Source organism: Camelus bactrianus, chromosome 18 (assembly GCF_048773025.1).
Source record: "Camelus bactrianus isolate YW-2024 breed Bactrian camel chromosome 18, ASM4877302v1, whole genome shotgun sequence".
NCBI classification, from domain to species: Eukaryota; Metazoa; Chordata; class Mammalia; order Artiodactyla; family Camelidae; genus Camelus; species Camelus bactrianus.
Genome location: NC_133556.1, coordinates 8523458 through 8548575, shown reverse-complemented (window position 1 = coordinate 8548575; position 25118 = coordinate 8523458). Strand labels below are relative to the sequence as shown.

The 25118-nt window shown below is 55.7% G+C and overlaps 1 protein-coding gene across 9 annotated transcripts; it reads right to left on the bottom strand.

Moving 5' to 3' along the window:
* TMEM270 (transmembrane protein 270) lies at positions 1–25118 on the bottom strand. Of its 9 annotated transcripts, none has more exons than XM_074345932.1 (8): positions 25047–25118; positions 23202–23567; positions 21466–23030; positions 17319–19460; positions 14063–14178; positions 9494–9762; positions 5963–6147; positions 1–4623 (listed from the first exon to the last, which is right to left on the bottom strand). In XM_074345932.1, the coding sequence occupies exons 1-3, from the start codon at positions 25116–25118 to the stop codon at positions 22734–22736; spliced, it is 735 nt and encodes a 244-aa protein (XP_074202033.1). In that variant the 3' UTR covers positions 1–4623; positions 5963–6147; positions 9494–9762; positions 14063–14178; positions 17319–19460; positions 21466–22733. The 9 variants fall into 9 exon arrangements, 8 of the variants coding, with proteins under 8 accessions (XP_074202033.1, XP_074202028.1, XP_074202029.1 ...); XM_074345927.1 differs by lacking the exons at positions 14063–14178; positions 23202–23567; positions 25047–25118 and adding an exon at positions 5124–5271 and having other exon boundaries at positions 5963–6181; positions 9494–9519; positions 9666–9762; ... (1 more) ...; positions 19233–19460; positions 21466–22735; XM_074345928.1 differs by lacking the exons at positions 14063–14178; positions 23202–23567; positions 25047–25118 and adding an exon at positions 5124–5261 and having other exon boundaries at positions 5963–6181; positions 9494–9519; positions 9666–9762; ... (1 more) ...; positions 19233–19460; positions 21466–22735.

Sequence of the window (25118 nt, the reverse complement as noted above, 5' to 3'; positions counted from 1 at the left end):
ATTGGCTGATGGCTGCTCTGTTCCAGGCCTGTGCGAGGTTCTGTGGTATGGAAGAAAACTAAGTGTGATCCTGGCCGAGGGAGGGAGACAGACAGAGTGTCCTGGATGCTGTGGTTAACATCTGGAAGGAGCCATTACTCCACCTAAGAGGTGGGGATGCTGTGTTAAAGAAGCAAGTCTGGCATAAGGGGCAGGAGTTCACCAGGCAGGCCTGGGAGAGGGGCCATCAAGGGCACAGAGTTGGGGCGGACAGAGGGTCTGTAGGGGGCCTCACAGAGGGTGCAAGGCAGATCAGAGGAGAGGGCAGAAGTGGGCAAAGTTAGGCTGTCAGCACCCAAGAGCTGTCCCTGGAGGACACAGAGGTTATCAAAGATTTTAAAGAGGGAGGATCAATGTTGTAGGAAAATTACTCTGATGGCCTGTGAGCAGGCCAGGATAAAGTTCAAATTTAGTGGGCATGAAGAAGAGAGACACACAGGGGAGCTTAGGAGGTAAAAAAAAAAAAATCTCTAGGATTTGGTAACAGCACATAGGAAGTTGAGTGGGGGAGAAGGACGTGTCTGGGAAGCCGGGAGGATAGACATGCTGCAGGTGGAGATGAAGGCAGCAGAGGAAGAGCTGAGCCTCTCTTGAATCTGATGGCTTTGCAGCATCTGGGATATCTCAGTAGAGAAGACCCACAAGGGCTGTCAGCACAGAACTAACAATGAAGAATGAAGGGTCTTAAATAGAAGGACAAAGATGGGGCATCACTAGAGGCTTTAAGCAGGGAAGTAACACAATCAGATTTTGAAGAATCATTTGAGCAGCAGGGAGGAAGCTAGCCTGGGCAGAGAGAGACCAGAGGTAGGGAGATTGAGAATGAGGATGAAAGATTCCCCTAGAGGCCAGGGCCCCAGCAGTGGGTCCTAGAGCAGAGACTGGGAAGCCACTGAAGCTTAAGGATCACAGGTGGACCTCACTTTTTACATAAGATCTTGACAAGTTAGGTAGTAAATAAATGATGCTTAGGCCAATGCCTTATATTCAATCCTATTTTAAATGACTCAGTTCAGAAATGAAATAAAGAAAAAAATTTCATTTACAATAGCATGAGAAAGAAAAAAATGCTTAAATAAATTTAACAAAAGAAACACAAGCCTTGTACCCTAAAAACTACATATCACTGAAAGAAATTAAATATCTAAATAAATGGGAAGATATCCCATGTTCATGGATTGAAAGACAATATTGTTAAGATGACAATATTACCAAAACTAGATTCAATACAATCCCTATCAAAATCCCAACAGTGTTTTTTGCAGAAATGGAAAAACTTATCCTAAATTCAAATGGAAATGCAGTGAACCTCAAATGACCGAAACAATCTCAAAAAAGAAGAACAAAGTCAAAGTACTCACACTTCCCAATTTCAAAACTGACTGCAAAGCTACAGTAATCAAGACCTTCTAGTACTGCCAAAAAGATAAAAATATAGACCAGTGGACTAGAATTGAGAAATAAACCATTACATTTACAGTTAATTTATTTTTGACAAGGGTGCCAAGACCATTCAATGGGGAAAGGATAGTCTTTTCAACAAATGGTGCTGGGACAACTGGATAGCCACGGCAAAAAAATAAAAATAGAGTCAGAACCCCTACCTCACACCATATACAAAAATTAACTCAAAATAGATAGAGGACCTAAATGTAAGAGCTAAAATTATCAACTCTTAGAAGAAAACATAGAGATAAATCTTCATGACCTTGAATTTGGCAATGGTTTCTTGGATATGACACAAAAAGCACAAAGAAAAAATAGATAAATTGGACTTCATCAAAATCAAGAACTTTTGTGCTTCAAAGGATGCTATGAAGAAAGTGAAAAGACAACTCATAGAATGGGAGAAAATATTTGCAAACCATATTTCATATTTACCGCCTGGTGGGGGTTAGGAAGGGGGAAAACCCTTCTCTAATGTCCAGAGTACAGGCAACCTACCCTTAATGGAGTGAGTTTGCCCAAAGGGGATCTGCCCATATAGGCAATTAGAGACATGAGAATTGGGGGAGGGTGGGAAGAAGTAGGGACCCTTGCCCCTGGGCAGCCACAGTTCTCTGGGAACTTGCTCACAAATTCCCCAAATTCCCCCATATTAATTTTAGAACAGTCTTCGAAACCCGAGGAGGCCGGGGGACGGCCCGGCGCCAGTGTGGGCAGCTTTCAGAAAAGGGACAGCGTGAGGGAGCGGCTGTCTGGCCTTGCCTCCTCTCCCAGCCAGGCTTCGTCCATGGGAAGGTCACGAGAGGCACTAGCCGGGGGCCAAGCCCCGTGCAGGGTGCGGGCTCGGGCAATGAGCCAGAAGGTCCTGGGGCTTGAGGCCTCAGTTCCCACTGACATCAGTGCAAGGTGTCAGGGGGCCTGAATCATCGGGGCCGGGGCCAGTCCCCTCCCCCAGGGGGGGAGAGCATAGCAGAGGTATGAGGCAGCCCCAGCTAGGCAGGCGGCCCCCGCTGGGCTGGACACGGTGACTGTTTCATAGAATAAGTGAGTGGGACCCGCTGCAGGAGGAGGTGGAGATGTCATCGTCCTGGATTCCAACAGGCTGCCCCCCCAACCCCCGCCCCTTCTAATTCACAAAATTAATTCCAACGGCTAAGAGAGAAGAGCCTGTCGGCAGGGCCAGAGGGGTCATAAACACGGGAAATATTAATAGCTCCAGCCAGGCTGCCTGGGGGCCTGGGGGGCCTGCCAGAGGGACTGACTTATTTAGTCTCCTCATTAATGATGTGGAAAAAAAGAGCTTTTACCCAAGCCTAGGGAGGGGGCTGACCTACATCAGGGCAGGGATTGCCCAAGCTGAGGACAAAGCTCAGGGGTCCGCACGGGCCTCGGTTTCCCCCAGAGAGGACTCCTCTTTGTACTACCAGGATACCCCTGGCCCTACAACCCAGCCAGGTGTGAGCTAGGTACACCAGGAATGGCCCCCGCCTAAGCGAGGATGAATCTCCTTCCTGACCTGGGAACACACACACACACACACACACACACACACTTGCATGTGTCTGACAACAGGATCAGCGGTACCATGCCTCTCTCCAGCCAGGTGGGCCTAACCTGGGCATATTGGACTTGTCAGGGTATAGAGATGTGTTCTGATCCAGGTGAGGATGGGCTCCTTCCTGAACAAGCCCTTTTCCTCAACCTCTTCCTGCAATTAATCAAGTCTAGTGATGCTTAAAACTAGGGACTCAAGAAGACTCCATTCATATGTGCACACATGCACACATCCACACACATATCTCTGACACCCACACCCCCAAACACATAGCAGGGCCCACTCTGTGCATGGCCTGTCCTACCAAGGGGACCAGAAATCAGGGCAGTTGGCCCCTCTGCCCCCTCCCAAGTCCTTTAGATCCTGAGAACATCACTCCAAACAGACCTCAGGGTCTTGGTATCAGGGGGTCACGGGCAAAGGAGTTTGTGAAGAAAAGCAGCTGGAAAGGGTTTGCCAAGAGCCGATTTGAGGCATGCCCAGGGCCCACGGCAGACAGGCTGGGAGAACTTCCCCCCCCTACTCCGGGAAGCCCCCCAGCTCCCAGCTGCATGGCTCTGGCTGCCAGCACTGGGACAGACACAGACGGAGTGGTACTGGCAGCAGCTAGAGCTGGGAGCCTGCCAAGTCCCAAGCTGGAATGAGGGAGAAACCTGTCCAGCGATGAGATCAAGGAGATGGCACCAATGTCTCCCCAGGGAACCGGGCTCCACGTCCCAGGACATTCCAAACTCTGCGAACAAAACATGGGGTGGGAGGTCGGCCAGGCTGGGCCAGTGCCAGGTGGCCCCCCACCCCTCCCATCAGCGGGGAAGGGGGAGCCCTACCCTGACAGGGGGACCAGCTGGGAACGTAGCAAGAGCTGCCGGGAATGCTGCCCGCACAAGTCGCCTGGGGACGCAGCATCCAGACACCTGCCACATTCCCTAGGCAGGGTGCCACGCGGTATCATCTGCCCGGTCTCCCTGAGCTGGGCCCTGGGAGGAGCGCTATGGGCCGCCAAGCCCACACATCCACCTGCATGGAGCAGTTCAATGCAGCAAACACCTTCAAAGCCACGATTACACTTAATAACCCCTGAAGGAAGCCAAGCCTGGCACGTTTCCCCCTTTCTTCGGAAATGAGGGCCCAGAGTGGAATTTGCTGGAGGCCACACAGTTATTGAGAGGCTGATGCAGATTCTCACCCAGGATTGCTGCCTCCCACTCTGAGTTCTTTCCACTATACTTTGTCCTGACAGCAGGAGGCCACCAAGACCCTGGGCTCAGCCTGCCTGACCAAACCCCAATTCCACAAAAGAGCCTGAAAAATCAGCAAGTTCAATGTCTTCATTCTATAAAAAGATAAACTGGGATTAAAAAAAAAAAAAAAGACAAAGGCTTGCTCATGGTCAGAGGGCACCAGAGGTGAAGGTGAGATTCTAATGAGGATGCTCATGGGTACCAAGCCTGGCAACTGATGCCAAGACAGCTGGTCAGCACTCAGTTTCCTTGGCCAGGAGGTGGGGGAGTAGTAGGAAGGCCTCCTGGAAGAGGTGTTTTTTCCCAACAGTCCAGTCCTCTGTGATGCCCATTCAGGTGACCCTAGGTAGAGACAGCAATAGATCAATAAAAGGAAAATTGCAAAGAAGAATCAGAGGGTAAGCTATATTGCCCATGTGACCTCGGGATAGTCCCTCCCCCTCTCCAGGCCTCGGTGGTCTCATGAATACAATGGCAGCAAAGGATGCTGGCCCCAGGCAGGTCACACAGTGACTCACTAGCTCAAACACTCATGGCTCAGCACTCGGACTAGCCCAGGGTTCTCAGATACTGACCAGATTTAGGAGCCCTCAAGTTCTAGTGGGGCACCTTGGGAGGGCAGGGATGCAGGTTGCCCCTGGCTTAGTGGGGACATAAGTCCAGAGAAGGGGACAGGTAAAGTCTTGGAGATAGGAATAGTCCTGGCAGGAGCTGGACAAGCAATAAATGGACAGAGGATAGAAAGTATGGGCGTGGGTGGTAGTGTCAGCAGCTTGGACCATATTCCATACATGATAGGAAACCAAAGGGATTAAGTAAGGCAGGGTTGTGGTCAGACTGACCATGGCTTGGGGAACACTGGCTCACAGAAGGAGTCATGGTCGAACAGCTCGGCAGTGGCTGTGAGGCGGCAGCACAAGTCAAGAAGTCTTGGAGCAAGATCAGAGATTGAGGCTTTTTCTCTCCACATGAATCCCAGACTACGGAACCCTCGAAGACAAAAGAGGGACTCTGGTCCACAGTGTGGGCATTGGGAGGCAGGACTGGACTGATGACCGGGTGCTGACACAGAGGGAGCTTGGCCATCACAGCCCTCTGCACAGAGGGGCCACCCCTGGGGCTGGAGCAGGTCACGCTGACCGAGGGCACAACGACCATCTGGCTCCCTGGGCTCCACCCAGCAGCCCTTGCTTGTGGCGCAGAATGGTTCCCAGAAATCAGCGATTCAAATATCCACATCGAAGCGAGGCAAAGCATGAGCGAAGATAGATTCAAGGAGGAATTCAGCCATTCTGAGCCAGCGAAGGCTCACTGAGCACCTACTATGTCCAGGCTTGGGGCAGGTGTAGAGTGAGGTGGAGGGCAGGGAGGGGGTGGTGCAGCACCCAGAGATGCATGAGCCAGGTAGCTCCCAGGGGGACTGGGCAGTGGGCATCAGCAAGGACCCTGAAGATCAGGGCCTTGGCCGTAGAGAGGAGCTGGGAAGAAGGAGAAGAGGCAGGAGGGCCCAGGGTGGTGGAAGGTAGGGGGGTGCAGCAGGAGAGTGTGGGATGCCGGGGTCTGCAAGTGAGTGGGAAGCAGGGGAGAGGGAGGCGGCTGGGTGAGGGGACCTCAGAGAGGGAAAGGGGCTCATTAGTCCAGCCTAACTCTGGTCTAGGAAGACCAGGACCCCAGAGCTCACCTTTCCCCAAACCGCCTGTCTTGCCAGGTTTTGGTGGAGACACAGAAGCAGGGCTACAGGCCATTTTCACCTCTTAAAAACCACAGACATCCACGCTGGGCACCAGAGCCAAATTTCTGGGAGAGACAGAGGCCCTGTGGGCGCTTCGCCTGACGTCAATCGGGGCTTCTCTTTTGTGTCTGCGGCTTTGACAGGAGGAGGCCAGATTAGGGGGCCGAGCTGAGAGAGCAAGAGGAAGACCAGAGGCCAAGTGCGGCCCTGCTCTTCTGACCTGTCCTCTTGTGTGCAAAGCACTTGTTGGGGTGGCTTGGGGCCCTGCTGATGGGCAAGGCAGGTGTCACTTACCGGGCAGGTGCCAGGGGCTGGAGCATCTGGAGTCCAGTGCCAGGATGGGACCCCTCACCAGCCCCAGTCCTGAGCCCTAATATTTAAGCCAAACTTGTAGTCTGGGAGACTCTGAAGGAGGCCCTTTGACTACAGAGGCAGCACCATCCACTAAGGGATGGTAGATGCCTCCTGGGCTACAGACCCTCCCCCAGTGGGCTCCCAGGGGGGTCTGTCCTGCTGCCCCTCTTCCTCAGGGCAGTCCCTCCCTCCAGGCCAGAGCTCTCACAGTGGCCCCCCACCCACCCTTCCAGCTCCAGTCCTCTTGACATAGCTGCCCAAGCTGTCAGCTCCATGTTTCTGTGGCTCAGTCCAACTCCCCAACAGTGAGCTTCTGAGACAGGGAAACTGAGGCCCAGAGAGGGCTGAGGGGCCCAGCCCAGGCATCAGGGCACATTTTGCTAAAGAAAGAACTAGACTGCAGTGCCCTTTCCACCCACCAAGCTTGGCCCCAGCCTTCATTCTGCCTCTGGTCCCCTTTATGAGGTTTCAGGAATCAGGGAGCAGCTGGTGACAGGGGCTGGACAGGGGGACAAGGGGAGGGGACAGAGATCGATTTTAACACATAACCTGCCCCAGTCAGCTCCACACAAGGGTCAGGTCCACACACTGAGGGCCTGGTCTGATGCCAATTCAAGCCTTGACCCCAAGCCCAGAGTGACCCCAACAACCACCCTAGGCTAAACCCAACCATGACTGCAGACTGAACCTGACACCAAATTGAACCCCAATTCCACTCCCAGACTGAACTCCAACTTGAAACACAGGCTGATCCCTGAGCTCAGCCCAGACTGAGCTCTGACCCTATTCCTAATCCCAAATTAAATTTTGATCCTGACCCTGACCCCAAAAAGAATCTTGAACCTAACCCCCAAGGCAGAGGCCTGGCCCAACAATAAATAATCCAGGAAAAACGCCAGGGAGACCAGGCTGTGAGTGGCCCCCCTTCTGTGCTGCCAGGCCAGGCAGCAGGTCCCCCTGAATGTTGGGGCCACCCAGGTATGGGGAAGAGAGAGGCAGTACAGGCCAGTGACACTTGTGTCACACTGGCCAGCACCACCCGCACTGCCTGGTTTTAGGTTTATCAAATTGAGGGGTGTGGGATTGGGAGGAGGGTTCACAGCCTGCCTGCCTCTGTGCGAGGTGACCATGTGGGAAGAAAGGAAGGCTGAGCAGGGGCACCCGGGAGGAGACACTGGATGCATACGTCCCCCTGCATGGAGGATTTTCAGGAATGGTGGCCTGACCCAGGGGGAGGCCTGTTCCAGAAGGGGCCATGCCTCTATGGCATTGAGCCTTCCTCCAGAAGGAAAAGACCATTCCCTGGGCCAGCTGGACCAGGGCCACACTCTACAGAGGGTGGCTGTGCATGGGACCCCCTGTGTCTGGGCCTCACCTAACAGTAGGAGACACAGTGTTGGGGAGAAAGTGGTCCAAGTTCTCGGGGCTGGCTGGGTACTGGGGAACCCCTCCCCCCCCCAGGTGCCCTGTGGTCTCTGAACGCAGGGCCAGGGCCCCAGGGAGGCCCGCTTGAGCCACTTTCCACATCGCCCCAGTCCCTGGCCTCCCTTCCCGCCTCGCGGTGAGAACGTGCGCTTGCAGCACCGGGAAAAGATCAGCACGAAGGAATGTGCTGTCCAGGGTCCAGCGGATAGGATGGGCCCAACAGAGAAAGAGTGAGCGAGGAGAGCTCGGGGAGCTGGGAGCGGGGAAGGGAAACAGAGATGTGCCAGGCAGCGGGCCAGGCAACGCCAGCCCAGCCATTGTTCCCAGACCCACAGGTCAGGTGCACTAGGCCCATAGTCGAATCCCAGCCTCTGCTCAGCATGGCCCCAGACTTCCTAGACTTGCCTGCCTCCCTTCTGTCCCAGACCCTGACCTCTGGGGCTGGCCCAGCCAAGGAAAGAGACAGACTCATCCTTTGCGCCCCCAGCTAGCTCGATGGGCCTCTGTCTGTCTTTCTGTATGTCTCCCCTCTCCTTCCTCATGTCCAGGTCCTTTCACAGTCTTACTCTGTCCAGACCTCCCTTGTGGGAGGGAGCTTCTGCTTTCAATGGTAAGCTAGCCCACCTGTGGGCTTAACTGCTAATGGCTTAGACCTGCATCTTTAAATTTGTGGTCCCCAGACTCATAACATCAAAGTCACCTGGAAACTTGTTAAATGCAAATTATCAGTCCCAACCGAGGCCTTCTCAGTCAGCAATCTGTGTTTTAATAAGCCCTGCAGTGTCCTGTGCTGCACACTCAAGTTTGAGAACTGCTGACTTAGAATGTGACCTTGCTTAAGCCCACAAACACTGATAGAATTAATGAGTAATTGACTGAATGACAAAGTGAGTGAATGTTTCAAGAGGCCTGGTCTTATCCCCAGGCTTGAGTAGAACAGTTCTTTCAGGCCCATCTGGTGTCCAAGAGAGTTGCAGACCAGAACAGGAAAGGGCTGACCAGCTGGGCTCCTTCTGAGGTGGAGCAGGCTTTCAGACAACATCACTTGCAAAAAGCCCATCCAGTGGGCCTAGGGCCCAGGCAAACACAAAGAGGACAAGCCAGAGTTGATGGGAGGAAGGGGACCAGCAGGTCAATGGGATGTAGCATCCGGAATCTGGGACCTGGGAACCAGGCATGAAGGCAGAGTTAGGGACATCCAGTGGCAGGTAAGAATGTCTCTGGTACATGGCTGGAATTCAGGACTCTTATGCTGGGGAAGAATTGACAAGAAGGGCCCTGGGAGCAAACTGAGCCTCCATTATTAGAACTGGACACAAGATTGGATACTGATCACTTGGACGTTGAACTTGGCTCCTTCAGAAATGCCCTAAACTGAGGTCAGGCCTGGCCGCTGAGTTTGGGGCCGAGCTGAGCCTGCCAGTGGAGTCCAGGGACCCCAGCTGTGAGGAGGAGACAGGGAGCTTCATGGTGAGAACCAGGCACGTTCTGAGTCTTGGTAGCTCATCCCAAAGTCTAGTCTTGGAGTCAGATTGCTCCTGAAGCTAGGATTGCCCTTCCCAGAACTTCACACCAGCTTGATGAGTGAAATCCTCCCAGCTTCCCAACTGCCTGGGTCTTGCCCAATCTTGGTCACAGTTGACCGAATCATGACTCATATTTTCAGAATAAGTTAGAGAGATGAGCAAGGTCTGTCCTTACCTCCTTGTTCTGTCCACCTGCCAGCTCTTCTCCATTCAGTGTCAAGCAAGAGAGGACAAATCACGTGGTCAGAGCTCCACACTTTCTTGACACCAGGCAACCTCCATGGCCAACTTCCTCCAACATTGAAAGGGTAATTTCCCACTTGACGTGAAAAAAGATGCATCTTTACCCACAGCCACCATCTCTGCTGGATTACTTGATGTTTCAAGTCCAAGAATTCCTGAGGTGTCCTCGAAACCTGCATGGCTGAGTATGTCCCACTTGTCCTAGAAAAGATGTCATGAGAAAAAATGGCACCTGTATCAAAGAAGTGTTGGAAACAATGCATACCAGGCCCCCTCCTTGGTAAATCAAAGTCCCTATTAACAATTAAACGTTCTGAGAAGTCCTGCAAGAGAGAAGCCTGTCTGACTGTCAAATGCAGTGTTTCCCAGCTTATTAGATCCAGAACTTTTTTTTTTTTTTTTGCCTCCCAAAACTACATTCTGTGGAATGTCACTTGGGAGACACACCCAAAATGCAAAGTGGCATTGCTCACTGCCATGTTGACACAGAAGAACTTCTTTCCAGAACTTCAGGGAGGAAAAGCAGAAGTCAGGGGAGAGTTTTATTAAAAGGCCCTGATGCCAAGAGAGCAGGGACCCTGGAGACCCACATGGCCAGGTGGTCTGGGCATTGTGGCCTTGAGGCAAAAGGGAGTGCTGGGCTCTCCCTCTCCCAGGTACCAGTTGAGCTACAGCTTTCCCATCTGTAACTCAGGCACTTTTCGAGACCTAAGTAACAGTGCATGAACATCCCTCTTTCAACCTCCAGGAGACCCCATCTTCAGAGCCACTGACCCCAGAAACGGTGTCATCGAGCAGGAGCCTCAGAGGAGAGGCAAGTTTAACCAAGAGGGGAGGTTGGCACTCTGCTGCATCATAGAAGAGAAAACCAAGGGCAGTCTGGAACAGCCAGGCTGCAAAGGAATGACAGCATCTCCCCGCAGCCCTGGGGGCAGGTACAGCCTCATCCTTTGGCTGGACTTGAACCAAAGACCAATCCACCTGACTCCCCAGCCCTACCCAGCTGGGCTCCCCATTCTGTCTCCTTCTAGTTCCTCTGCATCCCCCGGGGCCTGGGGTGACCCCTCCAACCCTCCACCTGTGTGGTTTGAGGCCCCTGTCTTCTTAGGGTTGGAAGGAAGAAAAATCCTGTTACCACTCCCTCCCTCCCGCCTGGACTCTTGGCTGCCTTCTGAAGCCAGACAATACAGGGAAATGTTTGCACCCAAACAACTCCACTGCTTCAGGAACTGCCTGACCCTGCCCAGGAAAGCAAAATTCTGCAGCTCCACCCTGCTGCCCTCTCAGTCTGGGGACCAGAAACCGAAGCTAACAGGGTGGCCCAGCAGAGAGGTCACCAGAGCAAAAGGGGTCATAGGCATCCCCAGTGAGACGAGAGGGGAGTTCAGGGGTCACCTCTCTCAAAGGACTGGGGCTTTCCCTCCTCCCCAAATCAGAAAGGGAGCTCTGTCCCTGACTGCAGAATAGACAAAAGCCAGATTATCAACATTTATCTGGAGAGCCGTGGCTCTGGATTAATCTGGCCTGAAGATAATGTAAATAGCACTTTGATGTGATTTGAGAAATGTATTAATTCATTCAACAAGCATTTGCTGCACTTGGATTCTGGGCCAGGCCCCACGCTGGGCACTGGGGATCTGGGGTGGATCAGCCCCCACCCTGCCCTGGAGAGGCCCACAGTCTAGGGGGAGAGAGAGACACCCAAAATGAAATAAGGGGGCAGATGGGGGCCTGCTCTGCCCCAGCTGAAGTTCCTCCTGAGAAATGCCATTCTGGGGTTGGCTAAAATAAGGGCTCGAGGGATCAGGGCACGTGCGGGTAGGATGGGTTGGGCGGCCCCATCACCAAATGCACCCATGGCCATGGCCACCCAGCTCGGGAAGCCACAGGGTTAGCGCAATTTGTAAAAGCAGAGGTCCATCCCCACGTTTGATAAAGATTGAAATGTCCTCCCAGAAGAAGCCCTTCCTTCCCATCGGGTCTGCTCCCCCCTGCCCCCTCCCCGGCCAATCCCCACAGCCCTGAGGTGCACCGCCCATGTGACACGGCCACAGGGTGACCTCCGGGCATTCCTGCGTACGGACCTTCTGGGCTCATCAGCTCCCTGTTTCCAGAGTGGAGTGGAGAGTGTGGGAGGGGAGTCAGTGACCCCAGGCTCCCAGATTGACCCCAGTGGGGCGCGAACAGCAGCCTGCCTTTGAGGAAACGGAGGCTGAGATGGAAGGAGGCGGGAAGACCGAGGCGCAGCCTGCCGGGGGCAGCTCAGGTCAAGGCAGCCAGCCTGCCTGTCACAGCCCCTCACGCCCACCTCACCGCCCCGCGTGCCAGAGTCTGTGTTTTTGTCTTTCTTGGGAGGGGGGAGGGGTGCGGCTCGGAGCCTTGAGTGATGAGTTAAGTGACAATGAATTTGCACCACATGGAGCCGGGGCTTAAGGGGAAAGTGTTTTGGTGAAATGCAGCTGGGATTTCATCAGCCCCCACCCGCACCCCGCAGACAGTACAAAAATAGTCCGGGCCAGGCAGGCTCTGACCCACAGGCCTGGCCCAATTTCACCGCCCCCTGTCCTGGAGAGAGGCTTGGAGTGGCCTCTTTCCCTGAATCTGAGTTTCGTAATCTTTCCTTGTTTTGGTCGCTTGTTTGTTGACTGGCCTGGTTTGTCTGGGAGGGTTTGCTCCCTGATATGCTCCCTGCTGCTTGGCCCAGAAGAGAGAGTGAGGCAGGAAGACCCTCCCTCAGTGGGTCAGTGACAAGGCCCACTGAAAAGACTGTCACAATCATAGCTGGGGGGCTGGTCGGGGCACCCTGTGGCCTTTGGAGTGTGGGTGGGTGAGGGACACTGGACAATAGGGTGGGAGGTGGGCTTCATCCAAGCGAGAGCTAGAAGGCACCGTCAACATCACAAGTCCAGCCCCATTCCTTGGAGGGGAAAACTGAGGCCAGAGGCAGGAAGTGAATGCTCCAAGGCACGGGAAACTGTTAACAGCACAACCAGGATTCATTCCAAGTACCAGGCCCCAAGGGCCTCGCACCAAGGAGGCACTCACCATGTTGATGGATTGGGAGTGTGGTCAAAGCCTTCCATACCAATCCTCGGCTCAGAGGAAGGAAACAGAGGGAAAGCTGGGCCCCCCAAGCGGACATAGAAGGCAGGCAGGCCTCCAACACCCTGAGCATCTATGATCAATAATCTCCTTCCTCCAGGTGCAATGGTGAAAGCCACTTCCAAGGGCCCTTCCCAGGGTTGGGAAGGAACAGGGCCCACAGGACAGCAGTTCCCAGAGGGAGAGAGATGCACCTGCAGTGAGGCCAGGGGCTGTTGGGATGGGGAGCAAGGCAGGGACACCCCCAGGTGAGGGGCTGGAGACAAAGCCCCCAGCCACGGTGTCCCTCAGACCAGCTGACGGGGGCTGCAGACCTGATAGTCCAGAGTCACAGGTGGAAACCTTAGCTCAGCCCAGACCCCTAGACCAGGGCTGGACCCTGCCATCCTGGGGGTTGGAGTGATGGCCCTGAGTGAGCAAGGCTGCAAGGTCACAGGTGTTCAAAGTCTACTTTGAGAACCAGTCTCCTGTCCTGAGCACTCGGATTACTGACCAGAGCAGTGAGGCTAAGAGAGACCAGGTCCTGGGGACCAGGATGGACAGAGTAGCTGATCTGGGCACTGGGACCTTGGCAAGTGGTAGCAGAAGGGGCCTGGATTCAGACTTACCTGGACTCTCCCCCAAGTTAATAACATAATGGATATCAAAGGATGGTACCCTGGGATGAGGGGCCAGGAGGGGCTACCGGAAGTGCACCTGGGGAGCCTGTGGAGGTCAAGCCAGGGCCCGTGTGCAGCCTACGGCGGTTCCTGAGCCTGCCTCCCCTTCTCCCGACGTCCTCAGCCTGCCCGGGGGCTGGAGGAGCAGCTGTCAGGGCTGAACCAGTAGAGTTCTCCTCTTACCAACCTCAAGAGTGTAGAGTCAAGATCATCTGGGTCTTCCCAGAGCCTCTCCCACTTTCTCCTCCAGCTGGGACCCCAGAGAGAGCCAAGACCCCCAGGACCACAGGGCAGGACCTATGTGGGTCCTTCCTGCCTTGGTGTCCCCATGCAGGGTCAGGCCAGAGCACCTCAAACGCACACAGGAAGTGTGGTTGGGGCACCGGGATCCCCACCGCTGCCCCCTGCTCCGCTGACTCAGGGACCCAGCCTGCCCAGAACCCCCTGCTGGCCTGGCTCCCCCCTCACTTCCAGAGGGTTTCCGCTCCCTTTCTCTCCCATTGTTTTCCTCCTTGGTCCCTGGCCAGCCTCCAAAGGCCAGGCTGAGCCCTGTTGAAGCCAGTGCAGCTAAGGAATGGAGGCATCCAGCTGGGGCTCTGGGAGGAGTTTGGGGAGTGGGGGGAGGTTTCCTCCCAACCTTCCTGGCATGGGTGGGAATTAGGGGCTCAGTGAGGTGGGGAGAGGTGGTTAGACAGGCCTGCTTTTGAATCATTTGTCAGCCATGTGGAGAAGTGACTGACCTTCTCTGAGCCTCAGTTTCTTCCTCTGTCAAGTGGAGATGATGATAACACCTCCCTGCCATGGTTGTGGGGATTGAGTGAGATATGACACCATGGGCAGGTCCTCATGGTGGTACCTAGAACAAAGGAAGTACCCAGTAAGGGTGGCTGCCATGTGCGTGCCAAAGACGGGCAGGGGCTCAGGGTAGAAGATGTTGGTAGAAGGTACCAGTGGAATAAGGAAGGTTAGTCTGAGGAAGATGATGCCCATGGCCCCAGAATGCCCTCTCCTCCTTCCGTCTGCTTAGTTCCTCTGGTAGCTCAGATGGCGACAGGCAGACAGAGCGAAGCCCCCCAACCATATTCATATCCATGGAGACCCCCAGCCCCAGCCCTGGAAGTTCTGAGGGACCCTCAGACAGTGCCCCCACTTCAGAAGCAGATGTTCCCCCACGACACTGGGCACAGGGCAGGTAGGCTCCATGCTGACCCTCACGAGCCCAGCAGCCCCAGATTCCTATCTTCCAGAAGAGCCAGTGGAACAGGCCTTGGCAAAGCCTGTTCTGATTGACTTGGCAAGGCATGGAACTGCCCTTGGCTACCCAACACCTCACCTGGAGGCCTGGGGGACTGGACAGGATGGCTCCTGTACCTCAGCTGGTCTGCTTCTCCTCCTGGGCCAGGGACGACAGCGTCACTCCTCAGGGCCTAAGAGCCACCTCTCTCTCCTCTCTCTCTGTCCCTCTCTATGTCTACTCTCTGAACCCCCACCCACCCCACTTGCAGAGCAGCAGTGAGGAGCAGTGGTTAAGGACACAGACATCGGAAGCAGACTATGTGGTTTAAATCCCAGCTTTACCATCCAATGGCTGAGCGGACCTTCTGTGTCAGGCTCGCTGTCTGTAAAATGGGTTAGTAATAGCAACAGTACCTCATTCCAGGGAGGCTGGAACGAGTTAATACAAGTCCTCTGAATGGTATCCAGCTCAGGGTGAAGACTCAATAAATGCTCGCCCTCGTTATTTTTTATTTGTGTCTCCGTCTTGCATGTTTGTTGAGTCAAATTTTCCATGGGTAAGGGGGTGCAGAAGGAGGCATGAAGCTCTGCGGTCTAAACTGCCTCTTGCTCCAGGGCCTCCGGGCTGGAGACTACGGTACTAAAGGATTCCTTTCAGTTGGGGCCAGTGATGCTCTGATAAAGCTCGACCACAGGATGTGGAATCGTCGGGCTGTGCGCTCACACCCCAGGCCTTGGAGGCTGGACCAGCTGAGGCATTTCTGGGCGGGGAGGCAGCAAAGCCCTCAACCCAGACCACAGGCTGGCAACACTTTTGCATCCCCAGTGCCCTTCTCTCCCTGCTTCACCCCCGCCACCTCCATGCCAAATATCTGGCCTCCCCTCCACGGCTACTTGTCCCTCCCTTCCTAGGACGCTGAGAGTCTCAAAAGCCAGCATCCCAGCATTCCAGACACTTGGAATTATAGGGCATGAGTGAAGTGCTAGAAGGCTGTCTAACACTGCTCTGGTCTCCTTGTGAGAATAGTCTCTGCCGTCTTCCTGAAGGTAAGCAGCCCTGCCGGTTGGGATCCCCTTGAGATGGGGAGCTCACTACCACAATGACTTGAGCCTGCCATGTGCTTTCATTCATTAGGGTCCCACTTTCCCAGTGAGGTCAGAAGGGTAGTGTTCCCCACTGAGGAAGAACCAGTCCAGGCCACCGCTGGCCAGTTCCCACAGCTTGAATGTTTCCTCCAACCCAGACCTGCCTCCCTCCCCAGCTACCCCATGGCGGGTCTCTGCACCAGCAGCTTCGTGCCCCAAGGTTGTCTTTCCTGTGCACCAGCCCCAGTTCCCTCAGACCACCTGCTTTTTCAGGATCTTTTCTCTGAGGCTGAGGCCTCTGGGGAGACATCTAAGCCCCATTCTGCCAAGCACAGCTATTGGCAGAGAAGGGAGTAAAAGAGGGGCACATTGTGTGAGGTGCGCTCCATGATGGGGACTCCGTGCAGTCCCCTTGACAGCTGGCGACTGGTCACCCTGCAGCATCCTAACACCCTGGGAGGGGGTGGACAGGCAGGCAACACTGGGGGCCCTAGAGGCTCTTTCAAGCAATGCCAAGAAGCTGCTGGGTGAGTTGGTGTAGAGTGACAGCTGTCACCACTCCTGGCAGTGGGTATGTGTCTACATTGTGTCAAAGCTCAGCTATTCCCAAGGCAGCCCCCAGGAGAAGCTCTCTGAGCTGTGTTATCCAGAAGGGAAGAGGGAGCCCTCTGCACGCAGGGCCCCCGCCTCAGGGAACCCAGGCAGCGCAAGCTTTGGCCCCAGCAGGGCCTGGGGTGAGGCAGGATGACCACAGGGCTCCGGCCCTCCAGATGTGCAGCCGGCATTCTGCCATGGAGACAGGGCGGAGCAGCAGCCAGGGGCCCAGATGGGCTGCATTAACCTGGGAGCAGGCTCTTTGGGACCCAGATGCTCTGTGTTTAGCCGGCTAGCCGGCTTTCGGCTCCAGATGTGGGCCTGGGCTGGGGGCAGGACACAGCTCCAGATGTGTATGTCCTGAGCAAGAGGGCTATGGGGCCCAGCAGAAGCACCAGGGCCCCGGGGGCCTGGGTCTTTGGGGGCTGGGCCAAGGGGCCTCCCTACTCACACCCTCTCCAGCACCCCCAACCCCAGCCCATGGGCCCCAGGGCTGAGAGGACTTCAAGGTTCACAAAAACTCTGACTCAGGAGCTACAGAACCCAGAGGCTCTTGCCTCGTTTCATAAGCAGGGACAGAGCCCAGGGACCTGCCCAGGGTCATGCAAGCCCAGGCCTGGCTGGACCCCCAAAGGGAGCAAAGTCTGAGGTCCCTCAGACCACAGTCAGCTTGGCAAGTGTAGGGGAAGGCACTTTGTGGCCAGGGGCCTGCCTCTCCCTGCCCCCACACAGACACTCTCGGCCCCACACAATCAAGTGACCTGGACATCCTTGGCTGAGCAGCGGGAGGAGGCGCTGCCCCGACCTTTGAGGCAGGATCCACGGGGTGGGGAACACAGTCCAGCCCCGGGAGGAGAATCTCAGAGGGGGCAGCCTTGACCTGGAGGTCCCACCCCTCAGCCTCCCCCTAGTCCGAGCAGTGCTGTTCCATGTGGGGAGTGGAGGCGCAGGAGTCCAGCTTGGCAATGACCTGGGCTGACTGCTGAGCCTCTGACCCTGGGTGCTCGGCCACCAAGCTGAAAAGAGGCGCTTCTGCTCACTGCATGATCCCCGTATGCGGGCTGAGTGCAAACCCCTTACCTGCCACTTCAGTTCCTCACAGCTCCCGGGTGGGGTGCGGTGTCCCCATCTCAGGGATGGCAGCTCCCAGAGGAGACTGGGCCGGGCCAGGCAGGGCCAGGCAGGGCTGGAGCAGCAGGGAGCAGCCCATGGCCCAGGCTTGATCTCAGACCTGGTGTTCTGCAGGCTGGGGCCTCCACATGGTGCCTGGGAAAAGACTTCATAACGGAGCCCAGAGGAGGCGCCCTCCCTGGGCCTGACCCTCATCCCTCCATGTAGCGCATCTGCCCCTTATGGTGGGACAGCCTAGAGGAGCCCAGAGACCCTGCAGCAGCCCCTCCTCGATATCAGGGGCTGCCCCCTCCCCACCCCTCCCAGCAGGCCCTAGACATGTGGCTGAGAGGCAAGGTTGGAGGCCAAGGGCAGGCCCTCAGGAAAGCCCTTCATCCTCTAAGCTTCAATCCCCATGTCTGCACAGTGGCCCCAGCTCTGGACTCTGAGCCAGGACAACATGGCGGCCACAGAGGGCAGAGGTCAGGGGTCAAGCCCACCTGACCACGGCAGCTGCCAGGAGGCCCAGCCTAGAGGGGAGAGGTGAGCAGACACAGTGCCTCCTGGGCATCCCATGGCTCCTAAGCCTGCCCTGGCAAAGCAGCCCAGAAGAGGGTCAGCAGGACCTGTACAGTCTGGCCTAGGTGGGGAGGCTGGCTAGGGGACCCAGCTGAGGCGAGAAACACTAATAGGTTATGTCAGGCGAGCGCTCTGGGGAGGGGGCCGCACCTCTCAGCTCTGGCAGCCCCACCTGGCGCCCGTGCCCAAGAGCTGGGGCCTGGAGAGAGATGCTGGCTTGCTTCTGAGTGCAGCATGAGGGCCAGGGAGGGGGCTGCTGGCCCCTGAGTGGGGAAGCCTCATTTAGCCATGGTAGCCAAGACGGCAAGACAAGGATGAGCCCCCAACCCCTATCGGGCCCCTGTCAGGTGGTAAACAAAGAGACACCTTCCATGGGCTGCAAGTCTGTCTGAGCCTATGTGTAGTTCAACTTGGTGGGGAGTAAAGCCCTGGGACGACGCCCCCCCCAGCCTCAGGAGGGTCCTCTCACATCCCCTCACTTCCTCCTCCACCCCCACCCCCAACCCAGGGCTCCAGGATCCCGTCGCGGAGTCTGGGGACCCTGATTTCTCATCCGCAGACTCTCACTGTTCTGCCCAGGGTCTGCCCAGCACTCCCTCATCCTCCGAGATGCACCTTACAGCCCCTAACACCACTGTCCCTCTTGGGGTGGGGGTGGGGTCAGGAGCTGGGGCACAGGGAGAGGCCTGAAAGTGAGCCCCACTCCCAGGGCAGTGGACGCCGGGGAGGGCTAGGAGCTCAAGGAAGGAGAAGGGGTGCTCGATGCAAGGGGGGGGGTCAATGAAAGGCCAGAGACAGGCCTGGGACTGAGGAGGGGGCCCCTCACAATCATGGCTGGGCAGCCAGGGCCCTGTGTGTCTTGGCCGAGCAGGACCCCTGGGCCGCCAGGTATGTAACAATTCCAGCCATTTCCTGCCCTATTAATGAGAAAGGGGCTGATATAAATACACGCTCAGCATAAATAAATACAGGCCAGGCCCCGGACTGCATAGCAGACAGATTGCGTGGAGCTGCTGGCCAGCCCTGCAGCCAGTTCCCCCCACCCTGCCCGCAGCCCTCCCGCCATCGCCCCCAACTTGTTTTCCTCCAGCAGGCCAGGGCCCCTCCACACTCACAGGCCTGAGACAGATGGACTGACCACCCTCCCTCTCGGCCTCAAAACAAGGACCCTGTGGCCCCTGGGAAGGCCTGAGGCCGGAGAGAGGGAGCTGGGGTTCCCAGTGCCTCCCACACCAGGCCTGGAGTGGGTGCCACTCCTGCACAGACCTCGTGTCAGCCCTGTGAGGCCCAAGGCTATGGTTGTACCTGGTGGCAGGTGGGGAAACTGAGGCTCACAGGGTTAAGGAGGTCACAGAGACAGAAGGTTGTGGATCCAGGATTCAAACCCGAGGCTCTCTGACCCCAAGGCCTCTGATCTTCCCACTGCCTGTGAGGAGAAGTCAAGAGCAGATTCACATCCTCCTCCTTCCTCCCAAGCTCCAGCCCCGCGATGCCAAGGCCCCTGGAAGGCCCAGGGGGACTTATGTTCAGGATCTGGAAGTGTAAGGGTAATGGAGTCAGATCTCAGCTTGCGTAGGGACTCCATCCAACAGAGCTGCACAGGCCGGCCCCCTCCTCTCCAGCTCGAGACCACCTCCTAGCAGGGGTGTCCAGGAGGCCTATCTCCTCTCACAGGATTCCCCCTGCTCAGGTTGCCCCAACTCAGGTGTCAGCCTGTGTCCTAGGACCCAGCCTAGATCTGCCCTGGGCACAGATCAGCAATGGTGGCTGAGGAAACCCAACTACCGAGAAGGGAGGAACCTGACAAAGTTCACACAGCGAGGGCCAGATGTGGGGCCTTTCCCTCAGCTGCAGTCCATTCCTCTCTTCCAGGCCTCATTCAATTGCCACCTCCTTTAGGAAGGCTTCCAGGCCTGCTCCCAGCCCTCCTCTGCCTTCAAGGCTCTGAAGTCTTAAGTGGGCACTTAAGTGGGCACTTAACCCAGGGCACAGCCACACGAGAGTGCCACCTACAGAGCCCCAGTGTGGAGAGTAGGGGTCTAGGCCTTTAAAAGTTGCAGACTCATCATCACCAACAGCCAAAGATCTTGGTGCCAACTGTTCGAGGGGCGAGTGGAGCAGGTGGGCATGCCCAGGACAGCAGGGTCCCTAAGCCCCAGCTGGTCCCCTAGCTCCACACTACCCCTGGTCCAGGGCCCTGGCTAGGCCCTCTCCCTCTGGCAGGCTGGGCCCATGACCTATTTGCCCCCAGCTCCTGCTCCAGCCCTGGTCCCTTCTGCCTGTGCTCACTCTAGCCTTGTAAGGTCTCAGCCCAAGACCCACAGGGATGAGCAGGAGGGGTGGGAGTATAGCACGTGGAGGGTCAGAGAGGAGCTCCCCAGGGCCAGGGCCACCTCCAACCTGCACCCCTCCATCCCCTCCCCAGGCAATTCTTCCAAGGCCCACCCCATACCATGCTTCAGAGCTACTTCGTTGGAAATACTGAAAGCAGAAGGTGACCCAGAAGACCTCAACGCAGCCATCAGAAAGGACAAGGCATCCATGTGGACTGACTTGGAAATGGGTGGGAGGCATATTGTCAAATTCAAAATGCAATTTGCCTAGCGATACATATCTGTATAGTATAATCAGAAATCCCTCAGCACAATCTACTGGTGTATTGGGTGCAGCCATTCAGGTTTGCATGTATGTAAAGAATCATGGCTGGAAGGGTATGCCACACACAGCTGACCCTGTTTCTCTCAAGTTTAGAACCAGAAAAGCAGGAAACATTTCTACCTTAACATCTATTTTTTGGTAATTAAAAAAAATTGGGGGGTGAGAAGGGATAAACTGGGAGTTCAAGATTTGCAAATACTAACAACTATATGTAAAATAGATTAAAAAAAACAAATTTCTTCTGTAGAGCACAGGGAACTATATTTACTATCTTGTAGTAACCTATAATGAAAAAGAATATGAAGTGGGGAGGGTGTAGCTCAAGTGGTAGAGTACATGCTTAGCATGCACATGGTCCTGGGTTCAATCCCCAGTACCTCCTCTAAAAATAAATAAATAGACCTAATTACCTCCCCCCAAACAAAAAAATAAATAAATATAAAATATTTTTAAAATATTTAAAAATATTTTTTAAAAAGGAAAAAGAATATGAAAATGAATATATGTATGACTGAAACATTATGCTGTACACCAGAAATTGATACACTGCAACTGACTATACTTCAATTGAAGAATAAATTTTTTTTTTAGTAGAAGGAAAAAATACCGACTTTCTGCCCAGGGCTGTGAGAGACTTGTCCCTGGTCCCAGCCTCCAGCCTAGCCCTCAGCTCCATCTTGGCTCCTGTCCTCTCTCCCTGTGTGCAGGTACTTGCCATCCACCCCCTCCCCTCTTGGCCTTTGAGGCCCTTCTCCATCAGCTCCCTCCCAGAAGCCCAGGCCCCACAAGCCCCAAGCCCAGCTTGGTCCCTGGCAGCTCAAGGTCCATCCAGCTCCACAGGCCTGCTCTGGGGCCTCTTTCCCACTGCCCCAGCCCCTACCTTCAGCAGCAGGCCAACTTCACACACTTCTGCACTCAGCTTTCCCTGCATGCTCTGTGTGCGTTCTGGAATCTGCGTTGTGTTTACCCCTTTGCCAGGGCCTTGCAGGCCTTCCTCAGCAGGTGTTCTGCCTAGTCGGCCAGATGGAAGCCCTTCAGACATCTCCCCGCAACATTTCCACTTCTAGAGAAACTCTCAGGTTTGGGCCAGCTCCTCAGACTTGGAAGAAGGGCCTGGAAGTTCACACCCCATACCCACCCTGGGCCATCTGCAGGCTTATATGAGAGGCAGGGCAGGAATCCGGCCCTAACTTCCCTTTGGAACCAGAATTGAGAAGGAAAAAGCAGGGCAGAGCTCTCTGGAATGTCTTCCCGTGCTCACACCACCCTCTAGATGGGAATGAGTAAGGGGTGATCACTGACTCCCAAGAAACCATCCCTTCCCCTCTGCTCACAGAATCTCTCACCTAAGGGTGGAGTCTAGGGGAATCTGACCCATGCAGCTTGAGCTTGCGTGGCTACATCAGCCCCGCCCCGCCCCAGCAGGACCTGGGCAGCAGGGCTGAGTGCTGAAACACTGCGTGTTTCCCTCTCCCTAGAGGAGATGGATCTATGGGTGGATTTGTGGGTGAGTGGGGGTGGGGGGTGGATGGATAGGTAGATGGGTAGACAGGCTAAGGGATGGTTAGGAGGGTGGGTGGATGGATGGATGGATGAGTGGGAAAATGAGTGGCCAAGTGTGTGAGTGGATGGATGGGCTAGTTGCAGACTGGCTCAGGAGTAATAACTTCTCAAAGGAATTTTTTAAATCTCTGAAATGTGAGGCCCCAGCACCCTCCAGAGGCCAGAGTCTCTAACTACCCATCACCCCTAAAGCGTTGGGCATCAACAATCTTGAGAACCAGGGGCCTGGACCAAGATAAAGTTAGGAGTTTTAGGAAACAAAACATCTAGGGCCCAGTGCTGGCTCCTCCCCTGACTCGCTCCCAGGACTTGGGAACGTTCAACTTTCTGAGGCTCAGTTTTCTCGTCAGAGAAATGGAGCTGATTGAACCTGATGCCTGTGTTGCTACAAAACAAAATTACGTGTGTCAAGTGTCTGAGATGGTTACTTGGCACGTATGAGGTGATCATAGAATGTGGTTTCCTTCCCAGAGGCAGCCCTAGGGCAGGCGTGCACGCACTCACGTCTCTCCCGCCCAGTACAGAAGAGGGACGGAGAGTGAGCTCCTAGGCCAGACCAGACAGGAGAGGCAGGCGGGGATACATTTATTCTCCAGGGTTCCCAGGCTCTGGCAGGACTGGCCCAGCCTTGGGAGCCCAGGGCTCAGGGAGTGGCGACTCAGGCCAGAGCCCCGAGGCCTCCTGGGGCTCGGCCTCCTGGGCCTGGGCCAGCTGGGCTGTGTGCTCAAAGGCAGCCTGCAGCAGGTGGGAGGCCAGGCAGGTGGTCCAGGTGACGAGGTAGGCCACGTGCCAGGAGGTGCGCGCGGTTGTGCTCTCCGCCCGCCGGTACAGACGCTTCAGCAGCGCCAGTAAGTCCAGCACCACGCGGTTCTCCAGCAGAGCCTGGAGGGGGCAGCGGACGGGCAGGGGGCCACCGGGAGCGCACAGGCTGCACCCCCAGGCCGCCGGCCCCCACCCAGACTTGGCCCCGCCCAGCGCCCCCGGCCTGCCCTCCCCAGCCCGGCCCTCACCCCACCCGCCCACCTTCCTGAGCAGCCAGCCCAGGCCGCCCACCTTCCGGCACAGTCTCCAGACCAGTAGCAGCAGGATCAGGGCCGCCAGCATCAGGCCATGCAGACACGACAGCAGCAGGTCCGTCCAGGCAGCCGCCGACAGGCCCAGCCGCTGCGGGGCCAGGCCCGAGGCCCGGGCACAGCCGCGCATGCCCGCCCACGCCAGCCTGGGCGTCCGCAGCACCAGCCACACGGGCACCTCCATCAGGGCCAGCCCAGCGCGTAGGACCCGCCCCACGGGGCAGGCTGCAAGCTCGGGGGGCGGGCGGGACCCCCGGGCCTCCTGGGTCAGCCCCGACAGCCAGTGGTTGAAGAGGATGATCTTAAGGAGCAGGAAATGGTAGAGGTGGGCCCGGTTCTGAAGGAGCTGCAGGAGGAGCAAGACAGTCACCACCCACTGCCCCTCCTTTGGGGCAAGAACCCTACTTGTCCCGAGTTTTTGGTTTTCTATTTTATTTTATTTTACTTTAATTATCCCAAGGTTTATCATGGGGATGGGGCTGCCAGACCACCTTGGGCCGGGCCCTCCCCTTCTCAGGGCCTCAGTTTCCCCCACACACGAGTGATCCAGTCTCGGGAGGGAGCCTTAGAACGTATTTCATATTATGTTAGATGTTCTCTCCTTTGGATTTAAATGATTATTTACAAACCTCCAGGCTCAAGGAGGTGGATTTATTATCATTATCATCTTCATCCTCATTATTCTTATATAAGGAACGACCATCCCCCTCAGTCCTCTAATCCTGCAGGATTTGAACCCAGGGCATCTCCCTCTCCTAGGTGGCTGGGATTCCTTCATACCTGTTGTCTCCTGCTGTCATGAGGGCAGCTGGGGGCAAAGGCCAGGGTCGCTAGGGGTAGGGAGATGTGAGGCACAGGGGGCAGTGACAGAATTAACGACTGAGTGTGAGGGGTGAAGGGGGGGACCCAGGAAGATGTCCAGATTCCTGCCCTGGGCGACAGGGTAGATATGTTTCCCATCCCCCGGGGGAAAGAGTGGGTTCTGATGGGGAACGAGGCTGTAAATGAGAAAGATTCACTTGAGTTCTGGGGCTAAACAGCCCCTCATCAGAGCCCTAAAGCCTCCTGCCCCTAATCATCGCCACCCCACCAATCTGGACCCCGACTGTCCCTGTCACAGGACCACCTGGAGCCCTAGGAGGCAGTGTGGGAGGCAGCCATTAGGGCTGGTTGTGTGCCCCACCGTGGGCAGAATCACGGTGGAGCCTTGCTGGGAGAGGTAGGGAGTCCAGGGGTCTAACTAGGAGAGGAATAAAGATGGAAGCAGGAAAAGATATAATAATTTTTTTAAAAAAAAGCTGGAAGCAGGAAACAGGAGCTGCACCCACACCTTAGCTCATAATATTGGAACCTGGAAGGAGAGAAACCTACTATAACCCACATGATCCTGTAAGATCGGTTATAGGAGCGGAAACAGACTCAGAGAGGTGGCGTAATTTGTCTAAAGTTACACAGCTAAAGAGTGGAGCAGTCAGGATTCCAGTCCAACTGTGTCTGTCTCTCTACCGCACTGGGTGAGCTCCCCTTTCCCTGCCATGGGAGCAGACCCAGGGGACCTTCTTCTGATAACTCAGCCCACTGAGGAGTTGTAATGTAGAGACATGGCCCCAGTGGTCAGTATTTGCCTGTTTAAAAAGACAGATGGGAGGGGCCATGCTTAACCCACAGAACCCTTTACAGAGAAAATTCTAGCACTGTGACTTGTGGATGGGGCTTCTGAGAGCTGTCAGATTAGTCCAGCTTGTTCCACCAGCAGGGACAGGTTGGTGGGGGTCCAGCAGCTCTGAGGCGGCCCCTGCCCCTCAGCCCCCTGACCCCCACTCACCAGTGTGGAGAGCCTCACTACCACCAGCAGAGTCCCCGAGAGGCTGGATCTGATCGGAGGGACGGCCTCCAT

Coding starts and splice junctions, on each gene's coding strand:
- TMEM270 (XM_074345927.1), bottom strand. CDS start 21,627: ATGTCTGAAGGGCTTCCATCTGGCCGACTAGGCAGAACACCTGCTGAG. Junction 17,505..19,232: donor GTTTCCCCACCTGCCACCAG/GTACAACCATAG, acceptor GTCTTTTCCCAG/GCACCATGTGGAGGCCCCAG. Junction 6,182..9,493: donor CAGGTGGACAGAACAAGGAG/GTAAGGACAGAC, acceptor TTGCTCTCTCAG/CTCGGCCCCCTAATCTGGCC.